Genomic DNA, 25,537 nt, shown 5'->3' with positions numbered 1-25,537 from the left:
ACACTTAGCAGGAGAGAGAGAGGAGGAGAGAAAGAGAGAAAGCGAGAGAGATGCAGGTATTAACTGGAGGTGGAGAGGGAGGCGCACTGACTGCTGACCGTTGGGAAGCCAAAAGGACAAGAGGAGATGTGTTGTTGTGCTGATGGGCTTCTTTCTTTCTTTCTTCCTCCCATAAGAAGTCGCTTCTTGTTCCAAACGGAGACGCAGGTGTAGCCTCTTTATCCTCCTCCAGCCTCCTCCTCCTCCTCCTACTACTACTACTACTATACCTATCCCCAGTTTTTCTCCATGCGCCGCACCTCCTCTTTCAAGTCACCAGAGGAGGATTTTTACGCGCCGGAGTGTGGAAGAAGAATAACATCATCATGTTCACTGAGATGAGGCGCGTCTCTTTTGTGCGCCGTCTGTTACCGCCGCTGTGAATGAATGTGATGCCGGCAGAGGCGGTTACAGCACTTGTTCCATAAAGAGAAAGACTTCTTGATAACCATGGCTGACCAGGTAAGGCGAAACATATTTTTCCACCGTTATATACCTTAAACCCACCTCGTGCACTCTGCACAATAGACTCCACACAGCAGGTATATGACTACACACACCCTAAACCATCTAACCATTGTTTTTTTCTGTGTGTGTGGGGGGGGGAATTCAGTTTGGGAATTTGGAGCATTTTTTTTTTCCATCTTTACTCCAGCATGTATTCAATAGTGACTTTTATAGTAACCTTCATAGTATTTTTTTACGCTCTATATCTGTATGCATCTCTCTCTCTATCTCTCTCTCTCTCTCTTGGTGGTCCATTTCATTCCTCAGATACTCCAGATTGATTTATAATGAGCCGAATACAGTAAACATGGTTTGGAAGAACCAAAGTACAGCAGAGATAACTAGAGCTGCAGCTGGTAAAGAAGCAGCAGCAGCAGCAGCACACTGTGTAATTGGGCTGCAAAGGACGCAAGAATAAAAACACTGCCTGTAGTATTAATTTTGTATTGTGCTCTGTTGTTTGCCCTAGTTTTCTTGACAGCCTGGTGCGAGAGAGAGGGAGATTAACCCTTGACACGCAGGCTCAGCCCCTGGTCAGAGTTTCCTGTCTCTGCATGTACAGCTCCCCTGAGCGCGCGCTGACAATAAAGACAATGCTTAATTGATTAGCTCGTTCAATTAACCTAATTGAGCTACCCGAGTGAGCCTCTGTGAATGATGTATGGGTGTGTGTTTGAGAGAGAGAGATGGAGATGGAGCATGTGTGTGTTTGAGCTGCTACATAATTGTCACAAGCAGCCACACCTCAACTGCATGTATGAGAAATAATTATTATACTGTGCTATACTATTACTAAGTATGCTACTAAGTATACTGTAATGTACTATATTATACAACAATACACTACACCATACTATGTTGCAGTGCATCTCATACATAACACTATTGTCTACTAGCCTACTATACTATTCTATGTTATACTGTACTTTATGATACTTAACTATACTATACTTTACGATACTATATTATACTTTACAATAATATTATATATTGTACTGTACTATACTATCCTATTCTAAATTATGCTGTACTATACTATTCTATATTGTACTGTACTATACTATACATTTCATATTACACTGTACTATACTATACTTTACTATACTAGTATATATTATAGTGTACTATACTAAAGCCTACTATTCTATACTGTACTATCTTATACAACAATACAGTACACAACACTACACCATACTATGTTGCAGTATATCAAATACACAACACTATTGTATACTATACTATACTGCACTACACTATACTATAGTATAGTATATAGCCATATACTGTACAATACTATACTATACTTCACTACACTATGCAGTTCAATACTACACTACATTACACTATATTATAACATATTTCCATATATCATATCTGTACATCACATTCTTTACATCACTATACTGTACCACACAATACTACATTATACTACACAATACTATATCACATTACATAATACTTTGCTATATTGTATTATACTACACTACACTACACTATAGTGCACCATGCACTACTATACTATACAAACTAAATTACACTGTATATTGGAACTAATGCTATACTATACTGATTTTACAAAAGCCAATTTAAAGAATGTTATAAAAACAAAGAAGAAGCATGAAATGTCTATGCTACGGGAGACAAGGTTACCTGTTTATTAGGTACACTTGTAGCTACAATCTAATGCAGTTCAATACAACAGCCCTGAGATAAATCCAAACTCTGTGACGTTTCTAATCTCTAGTTTTTGTTGACACGGTGTCAGAGACGTGTTCATTCAGTTTATTGTCCTTTGTGAGACTTTCCTCTGTGGTGGTGCTGAATTGGATTGCATTATATTCTAATGTGTTCCTGTTATTGTGTCAGTACCCTTTAATTAAGCGGCGATACTGTACTTAGCTTTGCCACAGGCAGACGCTGGGCCATAGCAGCCCAGGGGTGCCGCTGGAGCTAGATTAATTGCTGTATTAATATTGATGAGGGTCTTCTGTGGTTGACCTGCTGTGACTACCAACACACACTATTATGCACATGCACGAACACACTTTTCTCAGCAAAAACTATTGTTCCAGAGAGAACCGCTGGGCTGACAGCTTTCCTTTTTTTTTTTTTTTTTCAGTAACTAGGGAATGAGATCAAGACTTTATGTTTCTGACCCATTTTCTTGTGAAGTCATGCGGAGGTCATTATATGTACACTGTACAGTATATAGAGCCACCACCTGACAGCACTTACACTCGCATTACACACACAGCTGCAGCCTCTTTTCCTCGGTCCCTTGTGTTTCATACTCTACCTCTTCCTCTTCTTCTCCTCTCCCTGTGTGTCCTCCTGCTGTCTTTTAGCATCTTCTTATCTTCTGTCATTCTTTCAGCAGCTCGACCGGCCCTGTTGTCTCCCTCATCTCACAACCCCCCACGACTGTCTCCCTCCTCCTCTCTTAGGTTTCCCTTTGACATGTTCTGCATCCTCATCAGCATCTTTCTCTCACACCGCCACTTATCTGACTCACCTCCACTGTTATCACCTCCCTCCTCTTTACACACATAGACACACACAGTGAAGACACCCTTCCCCCATCCTTCAGTGGTAACATTTACCAGAATAGACAGTGTTACAGGTAAATCTGCAGCCTGTTTTGGCCTCTTGGACTATTTGTACTGTAAGTACCGTTCTCCTTTCTAGACTTACACTAGCTGTCTCTTTGTTTTCTGTCTCTTTATCATTCTAGTACAGTATGTTTCTCACCACGGCGCCCCCCCTCCGGCGTGGAAGCACACCCCTGCCCCTCAAACACCAGCTGCGGAGGGAAGAGGCCGTATCTGAGGACTGTGATTGGATCCCGGGCATGGAGGAGCCTGCCAGGTTGCCTATCAGTGACACAGCGGTGCCTCGGGATGAGTCCTTCAGCCAATCAGCAGCCGCCCAGTTGGCTTACCACAGCCACGGCGGGGCATTGAGGATAGTGTTACTGGGACAGAACGGCGTGGGCAAGACGTCGCTAGCCTTATCTCTGGCCGGGCAGTCGGACAGATCCCTCTCTATAGACTCTGAGACGCAAGCATGTGGTAAAGACTTAGATAGGGATTGGTGGAGTGTGTTTTTGTGTGTATGTGCACCTGTGTTAGGACTGGCAAACCTTTGTGAATTGGTCTTAAGGGTTAACTTTAGAAACGTTTCATTTAGACGCTTACGACGTTATGTGCTGGCAAATGGCCGCAGAGCCAGACCAGCTGTTTCCCCCCATCTTTAGGCTAAACTAAGCAAACCGGCTGCTGGCTTTAACTACATTTTTAGCGTGCAGACATAACAGTGTATTGATAGCATTGGCAGTGCCATGCTAGTTGTGTCCACCTATTTCTGGTCTTTATGGTAGGCTAAGCTAACCAATTATGCACACTTGGTCCGGTGCCTATTATGCGCGTTGTTGTATTCCATTTTCGTCAATGAGGCCAAATGAGTTTCCTCCTAATTAGTACCCGTGTCCACTCCACACAACAAAAACCTATCCAGACAGAGAAGGTCTAAGGGGCTAACGTTATCTACACAATACATAAACTAATCAGACCCCAATTTTGATGCTTCCGTGACCAACATATAAAATTAGCAAGTGCATATCAGCTACATCACCATCTTCATCGTATCACAACTGCTGGGCGATCTCAAGCCATATATTGTCCTCTATGTGGTTGTTGAGGTAGTACTGTTTGTCGTATATTATTGGTTGTTGAGAAGGGGACAGACTATTGTTATTCCGAAACACCAATAGTCCGAAAAATGTTCCATTGGACAAAAAAAAAGCCCATTTGTTCGACAGTCTGTTACCCTGAAAACAAACGCCCTTTGTTCCAAGGCCCCAAAAATACACACTCTCCGTGCAACAAGCAGAAGCACATGGCTAATTATTATGCAGAATGACAGCGATCAGTTTTAACAAAGGATTTCATTGGTCAAACATTTATTTCCGCAGGCGGAAATCCGCTGGAATCGAGGTCCGTCCGAATATTTTTGCCCCCGCACAAATGTTCTGCAGGGATGTGTGAGCATTCATAAGAACCAGAACCAGAAAATCAGTTATTATACATTTCTGTGCAAAATCCGTGCTTGGTGTGAAACGGCTTTAACTCTCGGCAGGAAACCAAATAACGTATTTTCTCTTTAAAGCTGCTAAAAACAGCCTTGCTTCTGCCTCTTGTCAGTCAATAGGCCTGTCTGTCATACAGCTCACTGCAACACAGAACATAATCAGCCCTGGCCCTCAACCAGCCAATCAATGAGTCAGTGTCACTAAGAGACGACTACTCCCCCTCATGCATAAAGCTGACTTGCCCCTGACTCACGCCATACAGTATTCATTACTGCCCATGTAGTACACTCGGATTCATGCATCATAAATGGACAGAAAAAGCACTTCCACCCAAGGAGCTTGTAGGCCAACATGTTTCCATGATGACACTCTCATCCGCATCCCAAATTTTTCGAAGTGCTAAATTATTCTATGAGCTACACGTCAAAATCGCAAAGTGTAAAAAAAACACTAATCAACACCTATTTAATTAACACTTTTTTGATAGTTTTGACCAGATGCTCTGGCAACACATCAGCTCTGTAAGTGGGTTCACACCTCACCAATCAATACGTGTCCTCACCAAGTAATTACCAGTGAACGACAGCAAGACCTGATTTAGTGTGCCTGTACCTTAAGATAGACATGTCATTCATCATAGTGGGTTATCTATGTCGAGCTATTTTGGGTTAATTTGTATTTTAAAAACTGCCATGCAATTATAAGTAGGGCTTAGTGTATTGATACAGTCAAATGGTCAACAGCCGTTTTAAGTTTTTACCTTTTTGACTTTGTAGTCATAGATTTTCTATCTAAATTACCAGTAAAATGCAGCTAATTAGCTGCATTTTACTGGTAAATTAGAAAGAAAATCTTTCAATTCGCAGTTGTTTGTGGCTTTTCACGGGATTTGTTATATATATATATATATATATATTGTCAACAATATCTCTCAATATATATATATATATATATTGTCAACAATATCTCTCAATATATATATATATATATATTGTCAACAATATATATATATATATATATTGTTATATTGTCAACAAATCCCATGAAAAGCCACAACCAACGGCGAATTGAAAGTGTTGTCTGTGTATAGCCTGATGTATCATAAAACTTGTCACACCATTGCACTGGGTGACATCTTCCTTCATTAAGACGATAGAGATGATGATTTTGGATCAATCCCACATACACCCTCCTGCTGCTGTAATAACTTTCACTAAATGAATATTGATCCGCTGCTGAAAATAGTCCCCAACAAATATGCGATTTGCTCCTGTTGGAGAACCTTTGTTAAAAACTATAGTATCTAGCTTTTTTTAGGAAATTACTGAGTATTTTTGAATGACAAAAATATTTATCTGTGCCCCTCTTTTTAAATGATTTACATGTTCAGTAGGACCAAACAGGCTTCGAGCTGAGTGCCAGTGATGCGATAGAGAAATCGGAAAGTGTTGAAAAATGGGCTTAAAACATTGTTGACTTTGGTTTTCTTTTCGTGGGTTTTGTTGACGTATTATATCACTAGGCGTATCCTTTAAATTGGAGTACAAAAATGTCTAAATAAGAATGTCCTCATAAAGATAGGGAGCAGATGTCTGAAATGGGTTGCAGGGAACACTTTCCAAACACGTCAGTTGGCCACATAACCCAAATTAAACATCTGCACGAAACTGATTAAAAGGTGTCTTGAGTAGGTCAAGGACATTTTTTAAGCCCTAGATTCTTTTCTCAACATTTTCAGGCAGCAGCTAAAACCACTGACATTTCACTTTAGTGAATATTGCAATTAATTTAGCTGCCACAATGCATACTATTATGTTTCAATATATAGTGCTCCTACTGTTTTATGTCAGTGTGGTGTTTATTATTGCACTCTGTGTGCTGATGTATGTAACATGTGTGTTTGCTTGCAGGTGAGGGATACGAGAGCTCAGTGACCGTCGACGACGAGGACAGCAAAATCATAGTTTTCGACAACTGGAAACAGGTGAGTTACTGATTGTTAGTTTCACACCTCACAGTCACTCTGTCACTTCTTTATCTCGTGCGGTTTAGACCGACTGCCTGTGTTTTTGTGCTCTGGTGACCTCCATCTCTCTAAGCCACCATTCACTTCTGATTTGACATTCATTGCCTGCTCATAAGAAATGGAAAAAGCCATTTGTTCAATTTCTGTGATGGGCAAATTATTTTTGTGTATTCGACTGTAAAGAGTGTGTGTGTGTACCTTCTTTAGCTTTTATGTGCACAAGTGTGTGTCTGTGTGTGTCTGTGTGTGTCTGTGTGTTACGCTGTACAGGGAATCCTGCAGGAGCAGCTGTGCCCACTGTACTCAAGCTTTTTGAAGTTCTCTCATTCGGAAAAGTGGAAATCACTCTCTTGTTATCCTTACTTGTTCCAATTCAAATCTACAGTTAAAGGAAACGTGTAGTATTCAGGGGGGATCTATTGGCAGAAATGGAATATAGTATTAAGAAGTATGTTTTCTTCAGTGTATAACCACCTGAAAATAAGAATGGTTGTGTTTTTGTTACCTTAGAATGAGCCGTTTACAGTATATACAGAGCGGGTCTTCTTCACTGAGCCGGCTGCCATGTTTCTACTGCCACCCGATTCGACTGTTATCAGGCGTTATCAATCGCTGTAAGCACCATAGATGTGGGTCATTAGGGCCCTACTACACCTACTATGTTGTAAAAGTGAAAGCAAAACTTAAAAACAACACTTTCTAACATGTGAAACTGAATGAAACGTCACATTTTGAACACAAACAAAAATTATTCTTTAGGTTTAGGCAACAAAACTACAACTTCTTTAGGTTTGTGTCCCATCCATCGTCACCGACCGCCAACCCTTATGGAGTTTCACACTGTCTAAACTACAGTGCCTGACTTCGCTTCTGCTCCCGTCATAATTACTACGGTCGCTAGAGGTCGCTGTTACATTCTTTTATACCTCCTTTCTGTGAGCTACCATGTGAATAGATGATGTAGTGGGTGTAGTAGGCCCCTATTGACCCACATCTATGGGGCTTATAGCAACTAATAATGCCTATTTAACAGCCTGACAACAGTCTAATCAGCTGCTACTGTAGCCCAGAATGGAAAAACCAAACAGTGGCTTTAGGGCCACTCGCGTTTTTGTTTCAGTTGGTTTCAATTTGCAACCTCACCACTAGATGCCGCCAAATCCTACACACTGCACCTTTAACAAGAACATTTTGTTGAGGGCTGAAATGTCTGCGGTTCAACCGTTTGAGCGGAACAGTGTGAGTGAGTTAATATGACCCTGTGGCGATGGGCTTTTGAGCAGGAAAAACTTGAGCTGCAGCAGGCAGCGGCAGAGAGCAGTAACCGCTTGTCAAAAAGCTCCTCGTCACAATGAGGACATTGTGTGAAATCAAAAAGCATGCAGTCATTAATGCCTATTAATAATGTGATGGAACGGTCGAGCACTCTAATTAGTGTGTAGGGGGGGATCATCTCTAATGCATCTCATTGCAGATGTCCGCCCGGCCTTCAGGGGCTCCCCCCGTAAGGTTAAATTATTCACACGCAGCTACATGTAGCTCTGGGGAACTCCGCTGAAAAGCTAGATCATTTCTTCAATTCCTCACTTTTCCTGTAAGCTCTCTCCTCCCTTTTCACACCCCCAATTTGTGTTGCCCTTCCTTCCTGCAGCTGTCATCATCTCCAAATCTCACTGTCCATTCACTCTCTTTGTTGCTTTCTTTTTTGTGGCGCTCGCTCACCCCTCTCCACTAGCCCTTTTCTGCCGCGGTTAAATCTCGCCCAGAGTTAATTACATTTGTTATTCTGTGCGTGTTAATGTGAGGCAGGGCATTAAGGCTGAAGCAACAGACCCAGGCCAGCGGGAAGCTTGGAATAACTCCAGGGCCGTCAGCAGTTTGGGGGGAGGCTGAGAGATGACTGGACAGCGGCCCATATCATCCGCCAATTCAGGCTCATGTTTTTGTGCTTTTTTTTGTTTGTGGCAATGCCCATGGATAGAAGACACACAAACACATACGAACTCAGAGTCAGGTGTGCAGACAGATGTTGTCCAGCTGCCTAACACATGTTGTGGCCTCGAACTGGCACAGAATTTACCGCCATTCCCAAGAGGCGGGGGGCTGCAAGTGTTCTCCATGGGGCACCCCAACCTACACCAAAGTTACCATGGCAACAAGACACACACATACATTAGGCATATACAGGGCCGACTTAATCACTCACTCATGCATAAGATCATGCTAGAACAGTCAGCGTCCGACGCTGTTGGCTGTGGGGCCTCTTATGTTCTCTGGCCAGCCCGATCGGCGCCTCATCATTCCCTTGCGATACAAACTGCCAAAAAATGATGAAAAACTGTTACATTCACACTTATGCGATTGTTCCTTCAAGTGCTTTCTTGGCTTGACTAGCAGCTGATTGACACATGAAGGTCTAGCAAGCAGGAGCTGTAATCTTCTCAAATGCAGTGCGCACAACAAACCGCAGGTATAGAGCTTACCGTGAGTTCAGAAGCGTATACTGTATGTTGACTCTGCCGACAGACGCGCGTGTGTACGTGTACACGCTGCATCTGTAAAACACACCAGCATACACATGCACAGAAAGCTGAGAGTCTGCTCAGCCAGACGCTGCGATGTTGTGAGTGTTGTTGACGTCACGGGGGGTTGGGTGGTTTAAATAAGTCATGCGTGTGCCTAAAATAGAAACACTGGCACACTTGGCCCTGACCTAGCCGGCCCATGCTGCCCTTCGACTTTAGACTGACTTTGGTTGTGTAATGTATCTCTTAAACAGCCAGACTGGGTTCTGCATGTAGGAACCAAGTGGAAGATTGAGGTCACTGAGGATCAGAGGGGCCTGCTCACCCTTTTCTTCTGTAATGTGTGTTTATCTGTCTCGGTCTCTGAAGTTATCCCGAGCTTGAGCCAGTCTAGGAGTTTCCATTATTATTTAATAGCTTGAAATTAAAATATTTATCAAATACAACCAAAAGGTGCAGCCTGATGCCTGTAAATAAAGTAGGCCAGTGATGTATATATATGTGTGTTTATGAGCGTGCAGTGAGGAGAATCTGCTGCTGCCCCCGCAGGACAGGCTCGTTTATTATGTTAAAGCAGGATGTAATTTGGAAGAAGATAATTGCTGCTTGACCACATTCTTTTGCCCGATTAGGAGGGAAGAAAAACATTGTTCCACCATCCAGTTCTCGGAACAGAGACAGCTTTTGGCGTTGTCTCCAGGGGGTTCCTTCCCTGGACGTTTTTCTCTTTCCTGTTTTGCAGCCTTATGAGAGTGGTTCTGGACTATTAACAGTTTCCCCATTTCTTGCCCTAATCCACATAAACTATTATACTTTAGCAGTTTTGTTTGTTTTAGTCTCCGCTGGGAGTCACCGCTCAGTTTATTTGTGTGGAATACTCCCTGTGTGAAGATCAAGAAATTGAAGAAATGGAGTTTTCTAGATCTGTGAGTTCTCCACCATCTGAGAGCTCACAGAGAGCTTTGATTTTCTTTATAAAAGTAGACAGCTTAGTCTACTTTGTTCTAATAGACGGTTGGCAGATGATTTAAGATATGCACAGACAACAATTACGCAACACGTTTTAAATTTTTCAGTAAAACACACAAGATTTGAACTGACAATACAGCTAGTTCATAGTTTTATTAATAATGCAATTCAAAAAAACACAAACCACTGGAACGGCCTGAGCTCTGAATGTATCTTCACCTTATGTCTACTGTACACAAGTTATAAACAAACTCAAACCGAGTTAGGAGCCCAGTAGAGTTAGCATCCCATCACTAAAACATGATGTGATGCTACAGAAATCTAACATCTAACATCGCTACGCATACTTTTATTTTGCTTTAATTCATCCTGCTGCTCCTCAGGCTGCGTTCGGGCCATGTATAACCAGCCGTGACATTTCATGTCAAATTACTCTCAACTCTCAGCTGTCATTTTTATCTGTGTCAGTATGTAAATGTAAATTTATCGTCACACTTTGTAAACAGCACACAGTGAAATTTAGCCATTGCATATAACCCATCTCAGTATATTCAGAGCAGCGGGCAGCTACTATAAAGCGCCCGGGGAGCAGACTAGGCGTCCAGTGCTTTGCTCAAGGCATCGGCAGTGCCCAGGAGGCAAATTGGCACTTCTCCATCTACCAGTCCAGACTCCCTACTTGGTCCATGCGGGGATTTGAACCGGCAACCCTTCGGTTCCCAAGCCAAGTCCCCGCGGACTGAGTTACTGCCACCAGTATGGAGCTAGAACAGAGACAGTACATTTTGGCATAAAAAATAAATAATTGGCATTAGAAAAAAACTTGGAAAAAGTAAACATTGGCTTTGACACACTTGGATTTGAAAAAAGTTGTATTGGCACTGAAAAAAGTTCCACTGAATAATAAAACGCAGGCGATCAAAAATATAGTTTTATTTATTTTGCATTCTGATTTTTCCTTCATGTCACTCTTTTTTCAGTGGCATTCGTTTTTTACGCTGACAGTTTTTTTCAATGAGTGGTTTTCACTTTAAACTTTCTGTCCCTGTTTGGCGTAGAGGGCAAGGAAGGGGAGCGTGATTTACATAAAGTTGTTATTCTAAAGAGTGAGCGCCACTCTGCCCGACCAGCACGACCACACACATATGGAAATGTCTTCCACAAGTTCACCTCGAACTGACTCTGAAAAAAGAGTGACATGAAGGAAAAGTCTGAAGATTTGTCATCGAAAACCACAACCGAATGCAAAAAAATATGAAAATAATATAAAATAATTTGTAATTCCTGTGTTTTATTTTACAGTGGAACTTTTTTTCAGTGCAAATACTTGTTTCAGTGCCTATAATACTTTTCCCAATCCAACTGTTTCAATGCAAATATTTCCTTTTTCAGTTCAAGTTTTGTGTATATAATATTTATTTTAATAATATTTGCGTATATTATATTTTTTGTCAATGTCGTTGCTCAGTCTCATGACATAAATTCTTGCAAATAAATGTTAACATAAGCTGTACAATTGACATTCATGGGCCAGCTGTCTAGCATGCCTGCCGATGTAAACATCAAATTTCAAAATGTGCCTTTCAACTTAATTGTCATCAGTAAGTGTCACTCTTCTGTACAATCATAATACTTCAGGTTTCAAAACTCATTATTTCGCCACCATTTCATGATTTATTCAGCTCATTTAACCTCAAAGTCAGAAGAGCAGTGAGGCAACTGGTAAAGAGGCAGAACCTGATTGATCCTACTGCGTGCACTTCAAAGAATAAAGATCAAAATACAGTAAAACCTGCAAAAGAAATGCTAATAACGTAATGCGATACTTGTGTCCTGGAGGGAAATCCTCGTTTATCTTCCCTCCATAGGGGGGGTAAGAGGTCAACTGCAGAACAGCATCCCTGAAACCGGTAGGGAGTCTGGGATTTGCTAATGAACACTTTAGCAGGGTGGAGGCTCCACATGCCTTCATATCTAAGCCTGAATCTGGGTCATGCAGGGACACTCACCACACCACCCTCCTGCGTGTGCGTGTGTGTGTGTTTGTGTGTATGAGGTGGTTGGTGGTCATGGCATGCAATAGACTGCATGTTGCACCATGTCTGTGCTGTGATGTCAGCGGCATTCGGTGACGATGTGGTCACTCGTGGTCATTGGTGCTCGGCTTACGCAGTGCTTTTGCACGTGTGTGTGCATGTATGTGTGTGTGTGTGTGGCCCAGCCAGTACAGGCCAGATGGCCTCTGTAATAAATTTCCTTAGGGAAGCGTTGTCTCTGTGCAGCAGAAAGTAAGTGAGAGAAAAATAACAAACCCACTAACTCAGCATTCCATCTGCACTAAGCTTCGTCATCCTATTATCAGATTTTGACTTAGCTACCAGAGCAAGTTGCTCTACCGACTTGTCTTCTTGCTTCTGCTCCCTCTTCCTCCCTCTTTCCTGTCTTTCTTTCAGTCCCTTCATTCATCACCCCTTGCATCTTTATTGATCCGCCTGCTCTTTCATTTTGCTCTGACAGGCAGTCAGACGGCTGGAACATAAGCCAAAGAAGCAGATGTGCGCAAAGCACGTGTTTGCTTTTGATAAAGCATAATGGTAGCATTAGCGTCTGTGTATTATCTGTGCATGTGTTGCGCGCTCTGTGGATGTTTGTGCAAGCAGGTGGGGATGTGTTTGACCTTTTGTTTCCATGTGAAGGCCGTAAGCTGCTTTGCTCATGTATCTTGTTCTGCAAAGCAAATGACTTGGGAGCCAATAGATTGCAATAGTTCAGGTTCTGTGTTCCAGGCAGTGGGGAGCATGTTGTATAACGAGGGATGCACACACACACACACACACAGACACATACTCACGCACTCTCTCAAAATGTGGCCAAATGCTGTGTTTTCTGCCTTGTTTCACAACTGGAGGAAATACTAGTTAGAGTGCTTGCAGAGCCACCACAGCATGTTATGCAAATGATGCCTGATAAGTGATTCATTGTCCTCGCTGTTAATGGTTACTGATGTAGTGCCTGGCTCTATTAAGTTGGCGCGAGTGTGTTTTCAAATGCATGTTAATGCATGCCTGCATAATGTTTCTGTGTGTACAAAAAGCTTGTGAAACATATGAAAATTCCAGTTAAGTGGTATGTTGAAGGCTGTTATTCGAGCGCAACTCCTCGGATAGCTTTGAGGAACCCGACAGGAGCTTCTCACTCACTGCACTAACCATGATAAATCCTCCTTTTCAAAAAGAAAAGTCATGTCTGTATGTTGCACGGATAAAAGCGGGGCTGGAAACCATGCTTTCTGTCAGGTTTTATTGGGTGTGTTTTTCTTATCTACATCTGCGCCAGAGAAACAGGAAGTTGTGGAAGAATTAAATCTTAGAAAGCCTGGTTTGTGAACCTTTTTTATTGGTGGAACAGATAGGCCTGTCTGTTTATCATGGTGTTTGAAGGCCTGAATGATTGCCATGTGTTTAAACAGAGTGTGAAGCTGCAGCACAGTGGTGAGAAGAGCTCCACCAATATATCTGCATGGTGTATTATCAGCCGATTATAGCTTATTACAGATATATCCGTATGGCTGTATATTTCAGCCAATACATTAAAGGGATAGCAGGGATAGAAACTAAACGGAAGGACGGATGTAAGGACGGACATGCGGAGCGCTATACTACATTGTCGCGGGGATATAAAAAACAATATTGGTTTAAGTGTAAGCTATATTCAGAATATTTTCACCGTTTTGCCTTGCCATTAGCAAGGTAACAGCCCTTTCTAATGAAGCCTTTGTATCCATCTATGCTCTCAACAAAGCCACCAGACTCCATTGGGGAAAAAAAACTGTAATTTGACCTCGCAGAACATCGGGGTTGTTGGTCTACCACTGCCTCGATGTTTGTGCTATTGGGTGACTTTGGTTAATCCGAACTAACCAAAGTCACACCATAACACAAACTAACCGATCGAGGCAGCGGTACTTAAACTATATTCTAAGTCCTGTCTGCTTCTCCAAACTGGGGGCGCGCCGACCGTCATCTACAACCCCGCTTCAAAACACCCAAACTTAACTTTAAGTAACAGAAATTATAGTACAGAAGTGACGTTTACGGTAATTTCTAAAGACTGTTGCCATTATGCTGCTCACTACATATTAAAATTCTTTAATGACTAACTTTAAGGGATCCTTATTAAATAGTCTTGTTTACATTATGTGTTTGTTACATTTATGGCTTCAACAATTCAGCACTAGTGGTAAGTTTAATGTAACTGAAGCTATCAGTAAGATAGATGGTAATACACAGTCATTGATGATGGGAAAAGACGTGAGGCTTTTGGCAGAGACGTTTCAGGATGTAGCCCAAAGCAACAATCGCCCACCATTATTTATTCATAATTTTAATTTTGAGCCAGCATTGTATGTGTCGCTTTGAATATAAATCGGTTCTGAACTTACAGCTGTGTAATTATCCAAGTATGAGGAGCTCAGCCTCAGCATTTGGAAAATCTAAATCTGACTTCATAAATAATGAATAATCGAGCACTAGATGGGCAAAGGTTCAGTATGAGGACACCTGAGCATTACAGCCATATGTGAACGTTGAACATATTCATAACCATGCGCATTAATCTGCTGCCGTAACAGCCTCCACTCTTTTCGGAACACTTTCCACCAGATTTTGGAAACTGCTGTCGTGATTTGCTCCCATTCAGCTAGAGAATGGTTTAGTGAATTTGGGCACGGATGTTGGATGTCGTTCACACTTGGCGTTGCAGTTCAGCGAAAAGGTGTTGAGATTTAGATCAGGGTTCTCTAAAGGCCAGTAAAGTGCTTCCACAAAACAGAGAATCATTTCTTCATGTTGAACCAGGAAAGGGCCATTACCTTTTTCCAATAAAGTTCTTCCCACTGCAAACTAGTGAGAAGAGCGAGTGCAAATCATCAGACAGAAATCTGTCATGTAAAATAACCAAAAGCGGTTTGAGCTGTGGCTGAAAATGTTGTACAATCTCTTTGCTCATAGCAAGAAGATAATTGAGAAAATATGTTTTCAGGGCCTTTAAGATTAAGTTCCCTGATGTCTAGTTCACACTACATGACCTCTAGCCCTGATTTTCCACTCCCACGACAGTTTTTAGAGTTCCCCAACAAAAGATCAAAACAGATCAGAGGCAAATCGGCGTTGGATCGCCACTCGCACATCGATGCTCGAATGTCATGTGTGAGCTGCTCAAAGATGTGAGCAGAGAGGCTCGCCGACACCGTCATTCCAGATATCTAGCATGCTTAATATCTGAACCTGTCGGGGACTCCAGCCACAAGCTACAGCCAATGAGAGGGCAAGACACGGGTTGAGGGGAAACCTGGGGGAGGAGGGGTCGTCTGTAACGATAGGAACTTACTGTATGTGTAGCATTTACAACAAGGAGCAAAGTTGTTGTTTCACCTAGAGGAATAAAGAGTGTGGAAACCGGCTATTTTGTAAACACGTGTGCCAAAGACAACATCAGCAATGTGTCTTGCGTAGGGTATCGCATCATTTACCGCATATTTCTTGCGTATTTTCGTGACAAAACATAGTTTGGAGACCTCCATCGGGGATTCCTCCCGGTGAAAGATCTTGTAGTGTGTGGCCTCCTGACGCCGATCAGTCATGTAGTGTGAATCCCACAACGACTTCAAGACTCCCGATTACAAGACAGCAAGTTATGTAGTGTGAACAGTACTGTGATCTGACCACTTTGAAAGTCTTGTAGTGTGAACTTGGCTTTAATTTAACCAGGGCTTGAGACGAACGTCGTCCCGGAGACGACTGGGAGGGGAGAGCTAGTTAGCTGTTAGTAGCCGGTGGGCAGCAGAGTCTGTGTGTTTGGCTACCAGCTAACTGAACACAGAGCTACTGAGAGTTTCTGTTCAGAGGAAGCGTTAAACAGTGAACTTCAGTTCAACGTGACAACACAACAACAAGTTTACAGTAAATAATTGTACTGAAGTACTTCAGCTGAGTGCAGTTTGGAAGTTAAAGACTCTTTAAATCCGTTTTTTTCCCTTTAATATCAAAAAGTGTATGTAAAGCTGTTATTGATTACAAAGTATCTTTTAGTGTGGCTTTGATTTTTTTCTATAGGGTTAGCCAAAAACATGCTGCCTACTGAAGCTTTAATCAAACCATGAAAACTGGCCCCAGACCAAAAGTACACTGACATATGCAGACCGAATATATGTCCACATACTTTTGGCCATGTATTGTAGCCAGGTGGTGTATGTGTAAAGGATGATGCCAATCAAGTGAAACCTCACAAAGCATCCCTGTTTCAGGGGAAAAGGCCTGGTCAGCCAGATGATTTAATTGGTATTTTCCTGAATGCTCACTGATCTGTGTCTGTATTTGCATATGATTTGAATATGACTCTATGGGCTTGGCTTTTGTTTTTGAATGTTAGTCCATGTTAATGTGTGTGTGTATGTATGGGGGGAGTAGGTATTGACAGATGGCCTGCTCTCTGTGAACACAGAGGAGCTGCTTAATCGAGAGAAAGAAAGAGACGGAGAGGGAGGGAGGGAGAGAGTTGGCACCGTCCTGAGTTGCTCTGCCTCCGTTTGATTTAGAGGTGATTTACTTGGTCACAGTTTTCCCCCTGAAACACTCCATCACACTCCTAATCGATGTCCACTCTCTGTTTGTACTCCTTTGCTAACAAAGATTAGCGTCTCTCTCCGTTTTTCTCTCTCTCTCTCTCTCTCACTCTTTCTGTCTTGTTGGTTCCATTCTTCATCCTCATCCCTAAATCAGACAGTGACAGGTGGCGGAGCCGCCTTGCACGCCAATGGCTCCGTGCCCTCCTCCTTTCTCCGCTCCCCTGTCTTTTCCTGTGCTCCGTCAAACAGACAGAGTGCCAAAGCGCTCCCCGTGAATTTCCTGCTCCGGGCTCTGATCCGACACTACTTGGCCGCTCGAGACGATGTGAATTTTTCAGGGCGTCTGAAACTCTCTGGAGGGCAGGGATTTACCTTGGGGGCCTGTGGATGTAGGGCAAGGGCATCCACATACTCGCACATACACACAGACAATACGCAGTCCGAGGCTAGCGGGCAGATTGGGTTATCTAGTGGGAATAATATGTTTTCATATTGATTCAGTCACCAGTTTCAGAGGTCCTATTTCCAGTTGAAATATAACTTGATTGTGTTTGCAGTTCTATAGGTCAATAACTTTTGCAGTGTTTAGAAATAACACGAGGAAAAGTTATAGATTTCGACCTCAAATAGAATTTGACAAATTCCCTCTGAGCATGTTTACAGTTAAGTCAAATAAAAAGCATCTGAGCTCAAGGCTGCAATATAAACTTTATTTCCTGGTATTGCCCCATAAACAGTGAACAGAAAGACGTGGCTGAAACAGTTGCATTCAAACTGCATTTGAAGACTACAGTCAAAGTCTGTGCTACAAGAAACCCATATGGATGGAAAATAATTGTTCCTGCAGGTCTTCTAATTTTATAATGCTTCTCTATTTAATCAACGGAGAACAGGACTTTGACTGGCACAATACAGTGGAGTCTAGTCTCATGTTTCTGTCTCTGGAGAAAAATAGTTTGTATTGATTGTGCTTGTCCAACTAAAGATAAAATGTCTTTTGTTTTAACCTCTTCAACCCCACTGACCTGGGGTAACATTGCTAAATCCACAGAACCTAAAAACTGAAAGTATAACGAAGATGCCAAGGCTTCTAAAAAATATCAAACTTGTAATGGTGGATTAGGTAAATTAAAATATGTGCCCAATGCTTCTGATATTTTCCATTTGATGCAATGTTCCAGACATAAAAACACAAATCCTGGTTCTGCAGAATCACTGAGACTCTGGATTAAGCAAATTTGGCATTCTCAACCAGAGTGGAAAAAATATTTCTGCATTTAAATTTGGTGTTTAATGGAATTTTAAAGCAGTATTAATAGATATTTTTACATATTTTGGCAGTACATGTTGCATGTTAGCAAACAGTTGCCTGTTTACACATCCCGCAGACAACATTGGCATTTATTTGGAGCCATGTGTCTTGCCACCTGGCAAATGTGAGTCCAGAATTCAATAAAATTGTAAAAATGCTTAATTTGACCTCTGTTTTTGGTCTCCTCCAACTCCAAAGGGACATATCTGGCTCATTAGCTGCTAAATGCTTGACTTACAGTAATTAACCAGCTAGTTGCTAAAATCATCTGTCTGCTGTTTGGTGCTGCATGGGCAGGTAGCGTAAAGTCAGTTTATCTGAGTTTTTTTTTTCACAGAAAACAGCTGCCTAGTACCGGGTTGATGAGGGCAGTAAGACTGAAACAAACAGTTAAGTTTCGGGCCATTAAATCAAAACAATGAGCTGATAGGTGCTAAAACTCTCCATGGAGCTGAGGGGAACTATAAATTGGGTAGTAATTCTCTGTGAGTTCGTCACTATACACATAGTCATTTCAACTATTGTTCATATAGATATTTATCAGTGCAGCTTTAAGGGGAATATGAGGAGCCAGATAGTAAAAGGTTGATGTTCTTTGGCCACATTCTGAACAAAGCGAATCATCTAAAAAGCTACAATGCTGTGTGGCACAAATGGTGCATACCTAATCCTCATGACCACAGGCTTCAGACTTAAATCCAAAATTGGATTGCATTTTACTCTGCAGTTCAGAGGGAATTCATTTCACTAAACCCTGAACCATATGGCAAAGTCCCTGCGTCTAATATCACTCACCAAATTAGCAGACCTTTGACTGATAAATAATTAGGTCAACAAATGGTCAGGTGGGAGGGATTTGGCCATGAATGCTCCCTGGATATGACGACTTTAGTTGAGATTTCATTCAAGTTACAGCCAGGAGAACTTTGCCATGACCTATTTTTTACCCGTGAGCCACCTTCGGTCCAATGTGGCTGATAGAATCAGGGACAGAAATCGAGAGAGGGCAAAGATGGTCCTAGGCGGTCCCAAGCTGCTGTTTCTGCTAGAACCACTCGGACTAATTGAGCCTCTGTGACAAGAAGCCCCGACGGGATGTTCCATGGTCACTGTTAAAAGGGTCAGGAGATTCAAAGTGAAGCGTGTCGTGTGTATGGTCAAGTTGAGCAAAGCCTCCTCTGCCTCCTCTCATGGGACAGTGATAACATTTTGAGTGCCGCCAGCCTGGCATTGGCGCTGATGTCTTTTCAGTGGCTAAGCTCCAGCACAACAAAACAAGAACTTGGAATCTGAGTTAAGATATTTTGTTCGAGGACAAATTGATAAATTGTTGATGGCATGTAAAGGATCTTGTGTAATGCGTATCTACCTGACATCCCACACCTATTCAGCTGTCATCGGACCTCTCCTTTATGTATGCTGTACTAATCTGCTCCACTGAGCTGTTGTTTTATTAATGTGTGTGTTTGTGTCCTCAGGACCTGTCCACTCTACATTGTGATGTGTGTATCCTGGTCTTCTCAGTGACTGACAGGCGAAGTTTCCACCGCACCGCCCAGCTCCGCCTCCTCCTCAGGGAGTCCCAGCCACAGACACCAATCATCCTGGTGGGAAACAAGAGCGACCTTGTCCGCTCCCGTGAAATCAGCTCAGAGGGTGAGTAGAGCCTGTCCATCATGTAATCCTGTCATACATGCATGCTACTGGCGGTTTGCCGAACCCCTCCCCCAAACAACGATTGTCCAATCATAGCTTAGCAACCATATGTAGGCATGGCAGGTCTCCTCCGCATGCTGCAGCGAAATACTCAGTATTTTAAGGAGTGTATCTGGAGAGTGGTGTCTTTTTTTTTGCCTTTACAAAAACCAAAACACAAGCGAAAATGCAAAGAACTGATTTAAGAGTGTGTTTATCTGCTCAAATGTTAGCTTGTCCGGCTAACTTGCTTAATATCTAAAGTAGAAACCTAAACCAACGTTACGTCCAAAGTACATTTTGTGGGGCCTACAGGCTATGAAAGAAAAAAAAGCCCCGTTCACTGTGTAGTTTTTCCCCTACTGTGTGGAAGCTGGTCTTGGATGCTACTTTATGTTAGCAGCCCTGTCCTGCTCTTTATTGGATCATTGTCTGTGACAGTTTGCCAAACACATAGTCCATCTGTATGAAAGATAGGCAGCAGGTGTTATGTTAGAATGAAATACTTGTTTGGTCTCATATTTTTCCTTATCATACTTATAATACAAGGACTAACTCAACATTATAATATAAAAACAATGTTTATTTAGTTTCAAGTCTTTCACTGAGGATGTAATCTTTTAATGCAATATTATGTTGCCATCAAGTGCATATATAAAGACGAAGTCATGCCCTGGTTCCACCAGCTTCTATGACTCAAAACAATCTCTCATTCATTTTGAGTATAGCATGTCATAAAAACTGCAAAAGCTCCTGCATCATCTGCCGCCATTTTCAGATGTTTGAATAGTGGTCGTGGTCCCGCCCCTTTCGCTACGTAGCCAAGATGGTGACAATTGAGTGTGAAAAGTGTCCAGCGTTCCACACTCAACGATTTCACCGTTTTGAGTACAACATCCGGGTACTTTGAGTGCACTGCATTTTGCCATACTTCAGTGTGAATGCACTTGTGCACTCAAAATAGTAAGTGTAAGTACGGAAGTTGAAACACACTGATTGTATAGTATGTCGAAAAATTTCATGAAAAAAAAATCATAGTATAGTATATCCAAATAATTCATAATATAGTATGTCGAAAAAGTCATAGTATTGTATTTCGAAAAAAGTCATAGTATACTATGTTCAAAAAGTCATAAATATTTGATTGACATGAGTTGTATTCAATCGTTGTTAGGGATCACATTGACGTCATGATGTTTGACATTGACATGGCAACTTGTGTATTTGGTTGTCTGATTGCACTCTTTGTCGGTGACGATACCCTATTTATCTAATATTTTATCTTTGGTTATTTGATGCCGATATGAAGCTTTGTGTTCTTATGAAGTGTTTTCTATTGTGCATGTAATGGTTTTACGGTTTTACACGAGTTTCTGGCAAGGTCTTGAATTGGCCGGGTTTTAAGTTGTGAATAGGTTGGAAACTGGCAATCTGATCTGGCAACCCGGATTCATTCCCATGCCTGCTGCTCAGAGTAATCGCTGTGACCGGATCGTCTGTCGACTGCACAGGTTCTCTCCCTGGTACAGTCCTGCTTATAACAGAGCTAACGTTAACGGAGGTTACATTGACATGCATTGTGTTCAAGCTCCATTCAGTAAAAATGAGCATTGGGCGAAGGTATGTTATCATGATGTGTTCAAATGTAATCTTGTAAAATGTAGTTTTTGGCAAGAAACTTGAATAAATTGTTTGGAGGAGATGTTTTCACAGCAATATATATATAATTATGATCTGTTTAACTTACTAATACTAGCTCTCTTTCAAAGACACCTTTGAAAATGGCCATGCCACTTTTTAGCACAAGTTTGAAGCATTATTTAGCCTCCTTTGCGACAAGCTAGTATGACCAATGGACTCCTTAGGTTTTCTAGTTTATATGATACCAGTATCTTCACTCTAGCTTTAAAACCGAGCCCGCTACAACCTAAAGATTGCAAGTTGTGTTAATAAGAAAATTGAGAAATGAGAAATGAGAAATTAGTGGCGTTAAAACGAATTTGCGTCACCATGGCCACCCCAGCCAATAACAGTCATTTCAGCCAACAAAGTCGACAGTTGACGGCTACAAATGAGAATCCCATTTTTGTCTACCTCTGTCTAATATAATTGACCCATTGTTTAAAAAAGAACTTATCATTATAAAGTGATGTATGTGCCATGTGAGACCTGAAGGCTTGACAGGTAGACACTGGGAGCTAAACAAACGCTTAGTTTGCATCTGCCCAGACACGAGCAATGACGAACTAACGCCAGGCTGCTGGGTGAATGATGCAAGAGAGGAAACGCACAAGAAAGATTTGAAATGCATTCTCTTGTCGGCTTCTTTTTAATGCCTTTCAAGCAGCTCTCCAAATAGAAAATGTCTTGTAATTACAGTGGCTATATGTGTAGTTAAGCACACGCACACATACAGACACATTTTCCCCTGGCTGGAGATCAATGGTAGTGTGCTTTGTGTAATTACTCATCCCTTCTATTTACCCTCTTTTCTGTCTTTCTCTGCCTTTGCTCATCCGTCTCTCTGCCCTGTTATTTTACCATATATCTTCCTCCAAGCCGACATACGTCTCTATTCGAAAGACTCTTGGGGTATCTATCATTGATCAGCAAAATCAATCACTGTTTACAATATCCAGGGATGAATGCTCCCTCGGTAAACTCCTCGTGGGAATAAAATTCTATCATCTATTATTATTGTAAATGGGTGGAAATAAAGACTGTCTATAAAATCGATTTACCCCCCATGCCTGATTTATTTTGATATATTATTTCAGTTTTACCACATTGAATCGCACTGGGTGAACAATGGTGAAAAAACAAATCTACAATGTCTGGAACAAATAAAAACACCAAGAAGACAAATTGATTACTCTAGTTTTAACTCTGTGCAGACATTTCAAGGACAAATATGAAATATATTTACTGTAATAAATCATAAAATGACCATGATTTGTTATCAGAGATTAAGGAAACATGCTGAACAATGCTACAGCCAGTATGTTCTCGTTTGAAATTTCCATTTCGGTCCGGATCGTCTGATTTTGTTTTGGCCGATATGATTCCGTCCACTGCCCATTGCTATATGAAACAAATTGTCACACTATCACAGCCTTCTGCAGCCAGGGAAGCATGCAAATGAACTTGGTCAACAGAGATGACGTTACCATTGGATTCGAACCGATCTGAAATGCCTCGGCACATCTCTCTGTGGTCCGTGTGCAGCTGAGTTCTCAAGGCAGCGAGTATTTGAGACACACAGCCGGTGAAGTGACTCCGTCTGCTGATGCTGGCCAGAGGCTAACGCGGTCGTGTCTCAAGGTAACCCTCAAATTGTGAAAACGTGCGCTAACGCTAGTGGACGGGCCGCGTGGCTAAAAATACTGTCCTGTTTCATGTCAAGATTGGTTAGCTGCGTCGCTGCATCAAATCACAGAAGACATGGTTGGATTTTCAGTTTGGAGGAGCAATATGTAGCACTGACAGCTAGTGTTTAAAACGGGTAACAGCAGTCCAAATTCAAAACATTGGAGCCGTGGCCCGTCCACTCTTCCGGTGAATAAATATCTAAATGTGTTGAGCGGCGAGCTTTACAGACCTTTATATAGTTTGGCATGCAAAACTGAAGCAAGGTCTTGGCAAAACAAATTCATTGAAGAAGTAACACACAGCCTGAAAATAGCCTGAAAATCCTCTGAGCAGAGATCAGACCACAGGCAGGTTATACTTTTGCTGGACTTTATGAGCTATTTCTTTTAATGTAGTGTTGGCAGGCCATCCCGCTGTCTAAATATCATTAATGTTTCAAATAGAAACTGGGTGCAGAGTGACTGTAGCTGAGAGGGAGGAAAGACTGACCTTGATTTGAACTTGCATTCACAGTTTATATGGTAAATTAATTCCAAACTTTACAGTCATCTCTGCAATTTGTGTGTACTCGCAGTGTACATTTCCTTTGTAAAAGTCTCCACTGTCACATAAACAAATATAAAGACGCACGTCTTGCTGCTGTTGAAAACATCCCCCCTATCCGTCCCTATCTAATCCTCTGGAGGGGCTCCATCTCTCTGTGTCCCTTGGGTCCTTGTTTTTTTCCTTTTGTTGAGTCTTTTTTTTCCTGATGGCGAACGCCTGTTGGGATTATCTCCCTCTTACAGGACGCCGCTGCTCTTTATTATCTTTATGTATGTTTGTACCCGCCATACGTGCACGACTGCCAGCATGTACACAGACGCGGCGAACCCGCAAACGAGCAGACGCTTCCCTCCATCATCTCGCTTGCCTGATGTCAGCGGGCCTGTTTCATGACGAGGACTGTGATAAGAAGGACGAGAATAGGAGTGACAGAGGAGAGGGCGAATGCGTGAGATTGGTGTATGGACGGGAGTCTCGGTTCAAAGGGATGTGTGGAACGCATTGTGTGTGTGTGGGGATTGTTTTTCTGTCCTTGAAAGAACCACTTTGAGTTTTTAGACCTTCAGACTGAGGACATTTTTTACAAAGGGAAGGCTGTATAGCTAGTCTTACATTAATTCATTGTTTTTCTCCATACATTACTGAATGGATGTTCGCCTCTTTTTGGTAAACCACTGCTGCTAGTCACTGGCAGGCTTTAAAGGTGAATTGTCTCATCTGTATTCTGCAGAAATTGTCAGTGACCAGAGGTGAACTCCACTTTCAGATACAATAGAAGTTTAAATTATGACTCCTCACAAGAAGATCCCATCCAGAGAGTATTGTAATGTTAGCCGTCACTTGACTCAGCTTTTAGTGTTAAAGCGTTTTTGATGTTACCTCTATATACCTCATATAAGCCCCACAGATGTGGGTCAATAGGGGCCTGCTTCAGCCACTAGTAGGTCTTATCATTTATTCACATGGTAGATCACCGAAATATGGTATAAACGAACACGACAGCGACCGTAGTAATTATGACAGGAGCAGAAGCGGAAGTCAGGCGCTGTATTATAGACAGTGTGAAACTCCACAAGTGGTGGAGGTCCGGGACGATTGATGGGACACAAGACACAGGAGACCGAAGTTTGCATCCCGTGTGAAACCAACAATGTGTAGTTGTGTTAAGTTGTTTTAACTCAAAACATGGTGTTTTTGCCTAAACATAAAGAAACCTTTTTGTTTGTGATGTTTCATTTAGTTTTACATCATGTTAGAACGTGTTGCTTTTAAGTTTCAATTTCACTTTTACAACGTAGTAGGTGTAGTAGGCCCCTTCTGACCCACATCTATGATGCTTATAGTGAATGATAACACCTATTTAATGGCCTGATAATAGTCGAATCGTGTGACTTCATACATATAATGGTGAGGGTTGAGACTAAGAGAGAGAATACAGTCAGTGGAAGGTTCTCACAAGGACATAAGAATAGAAAAGTGTGTGAGTGAGTGTGTGTTTATTGCTTGGAAGTGTAGAAACTGCAGTCTGGGGGGTCAAATCCTGTTTGGTTTGCTTTGTTGTGCAAGTTAAACAGAGGCAGCAAGTGTAAAATTTGTGCGCATCGGCGCCTGCACATCGCTGTCGACTCAAGTTCGGCCACGGCTTTGGGGTATTGTTAATGACACGAGTGGAAGGAGGAGAGAGGGAGGGAAGCGAGGAATGAATAATGAGAGATGCCCATACTCAGCATATTCTCTCTATAAAAAAAACAAAAAAACAACCCAGAGGCAGCGATGTGGTCAGCGATATGGAAATGCTCCATTTCTGTTCCCGGGGCGCCTGACAAGGATGTTCTTA

The 25,537-nt window shown here is 42.0% G+C and overlaps 1 protein-coding gene across 1 annotated transcript in view; it reads left to right on the top strand.

Annotated features, from left to right (window-relative positions):
* The first annotated feature begins 337 nt into the window (after positions 1-337).
* rem2 (RAS (RAD and GEM)-like GTP binding 2) overlaps positions 338-25,537 on the top strand; it is a 29,752-nt gene continuing 4,552 nt past the window's right edge. The window contains exons 1-4 of the mRNA XM_074650321.1: positions 338-501; positions 3,278-3,614; positions 6,544-6,617; positions 19,569-19,746. Coding sequence (XP_074506422.1) covers positions 490-501; positions 3,278-3,614; positions 6,544-6,617; positions 19,569-19,746 — 601 coding nt within the window. The 5' untranslated portion in view covers positions 338-489. The remainder of the gene's footprint in view (positions 502-3,277; positions 3,615-6,543; positions 6,618-19,568; positions 19,747-25,537) is intronic.

The sequence above is a fragment of the Sebastes fasciatus genome, chromosome 11 (assembly GCF_043250625.1).
Source record: "Sebastes fasciatus isolate fSebFas1 chromosome 11, fSebFas1.pri, whole genome shotgun sequence".
Taxonomy (NCBI): Eukaryota; Metazoa; Chordata; class Actinopteri; order Perciformes; family Sebastidae; genus Sebastes; species Sebastes fasciatus.
Note: the sequence above shows the minus strand (reverse complement) of the source record. Positions and strands in the feature narration are given on the sequence as shown.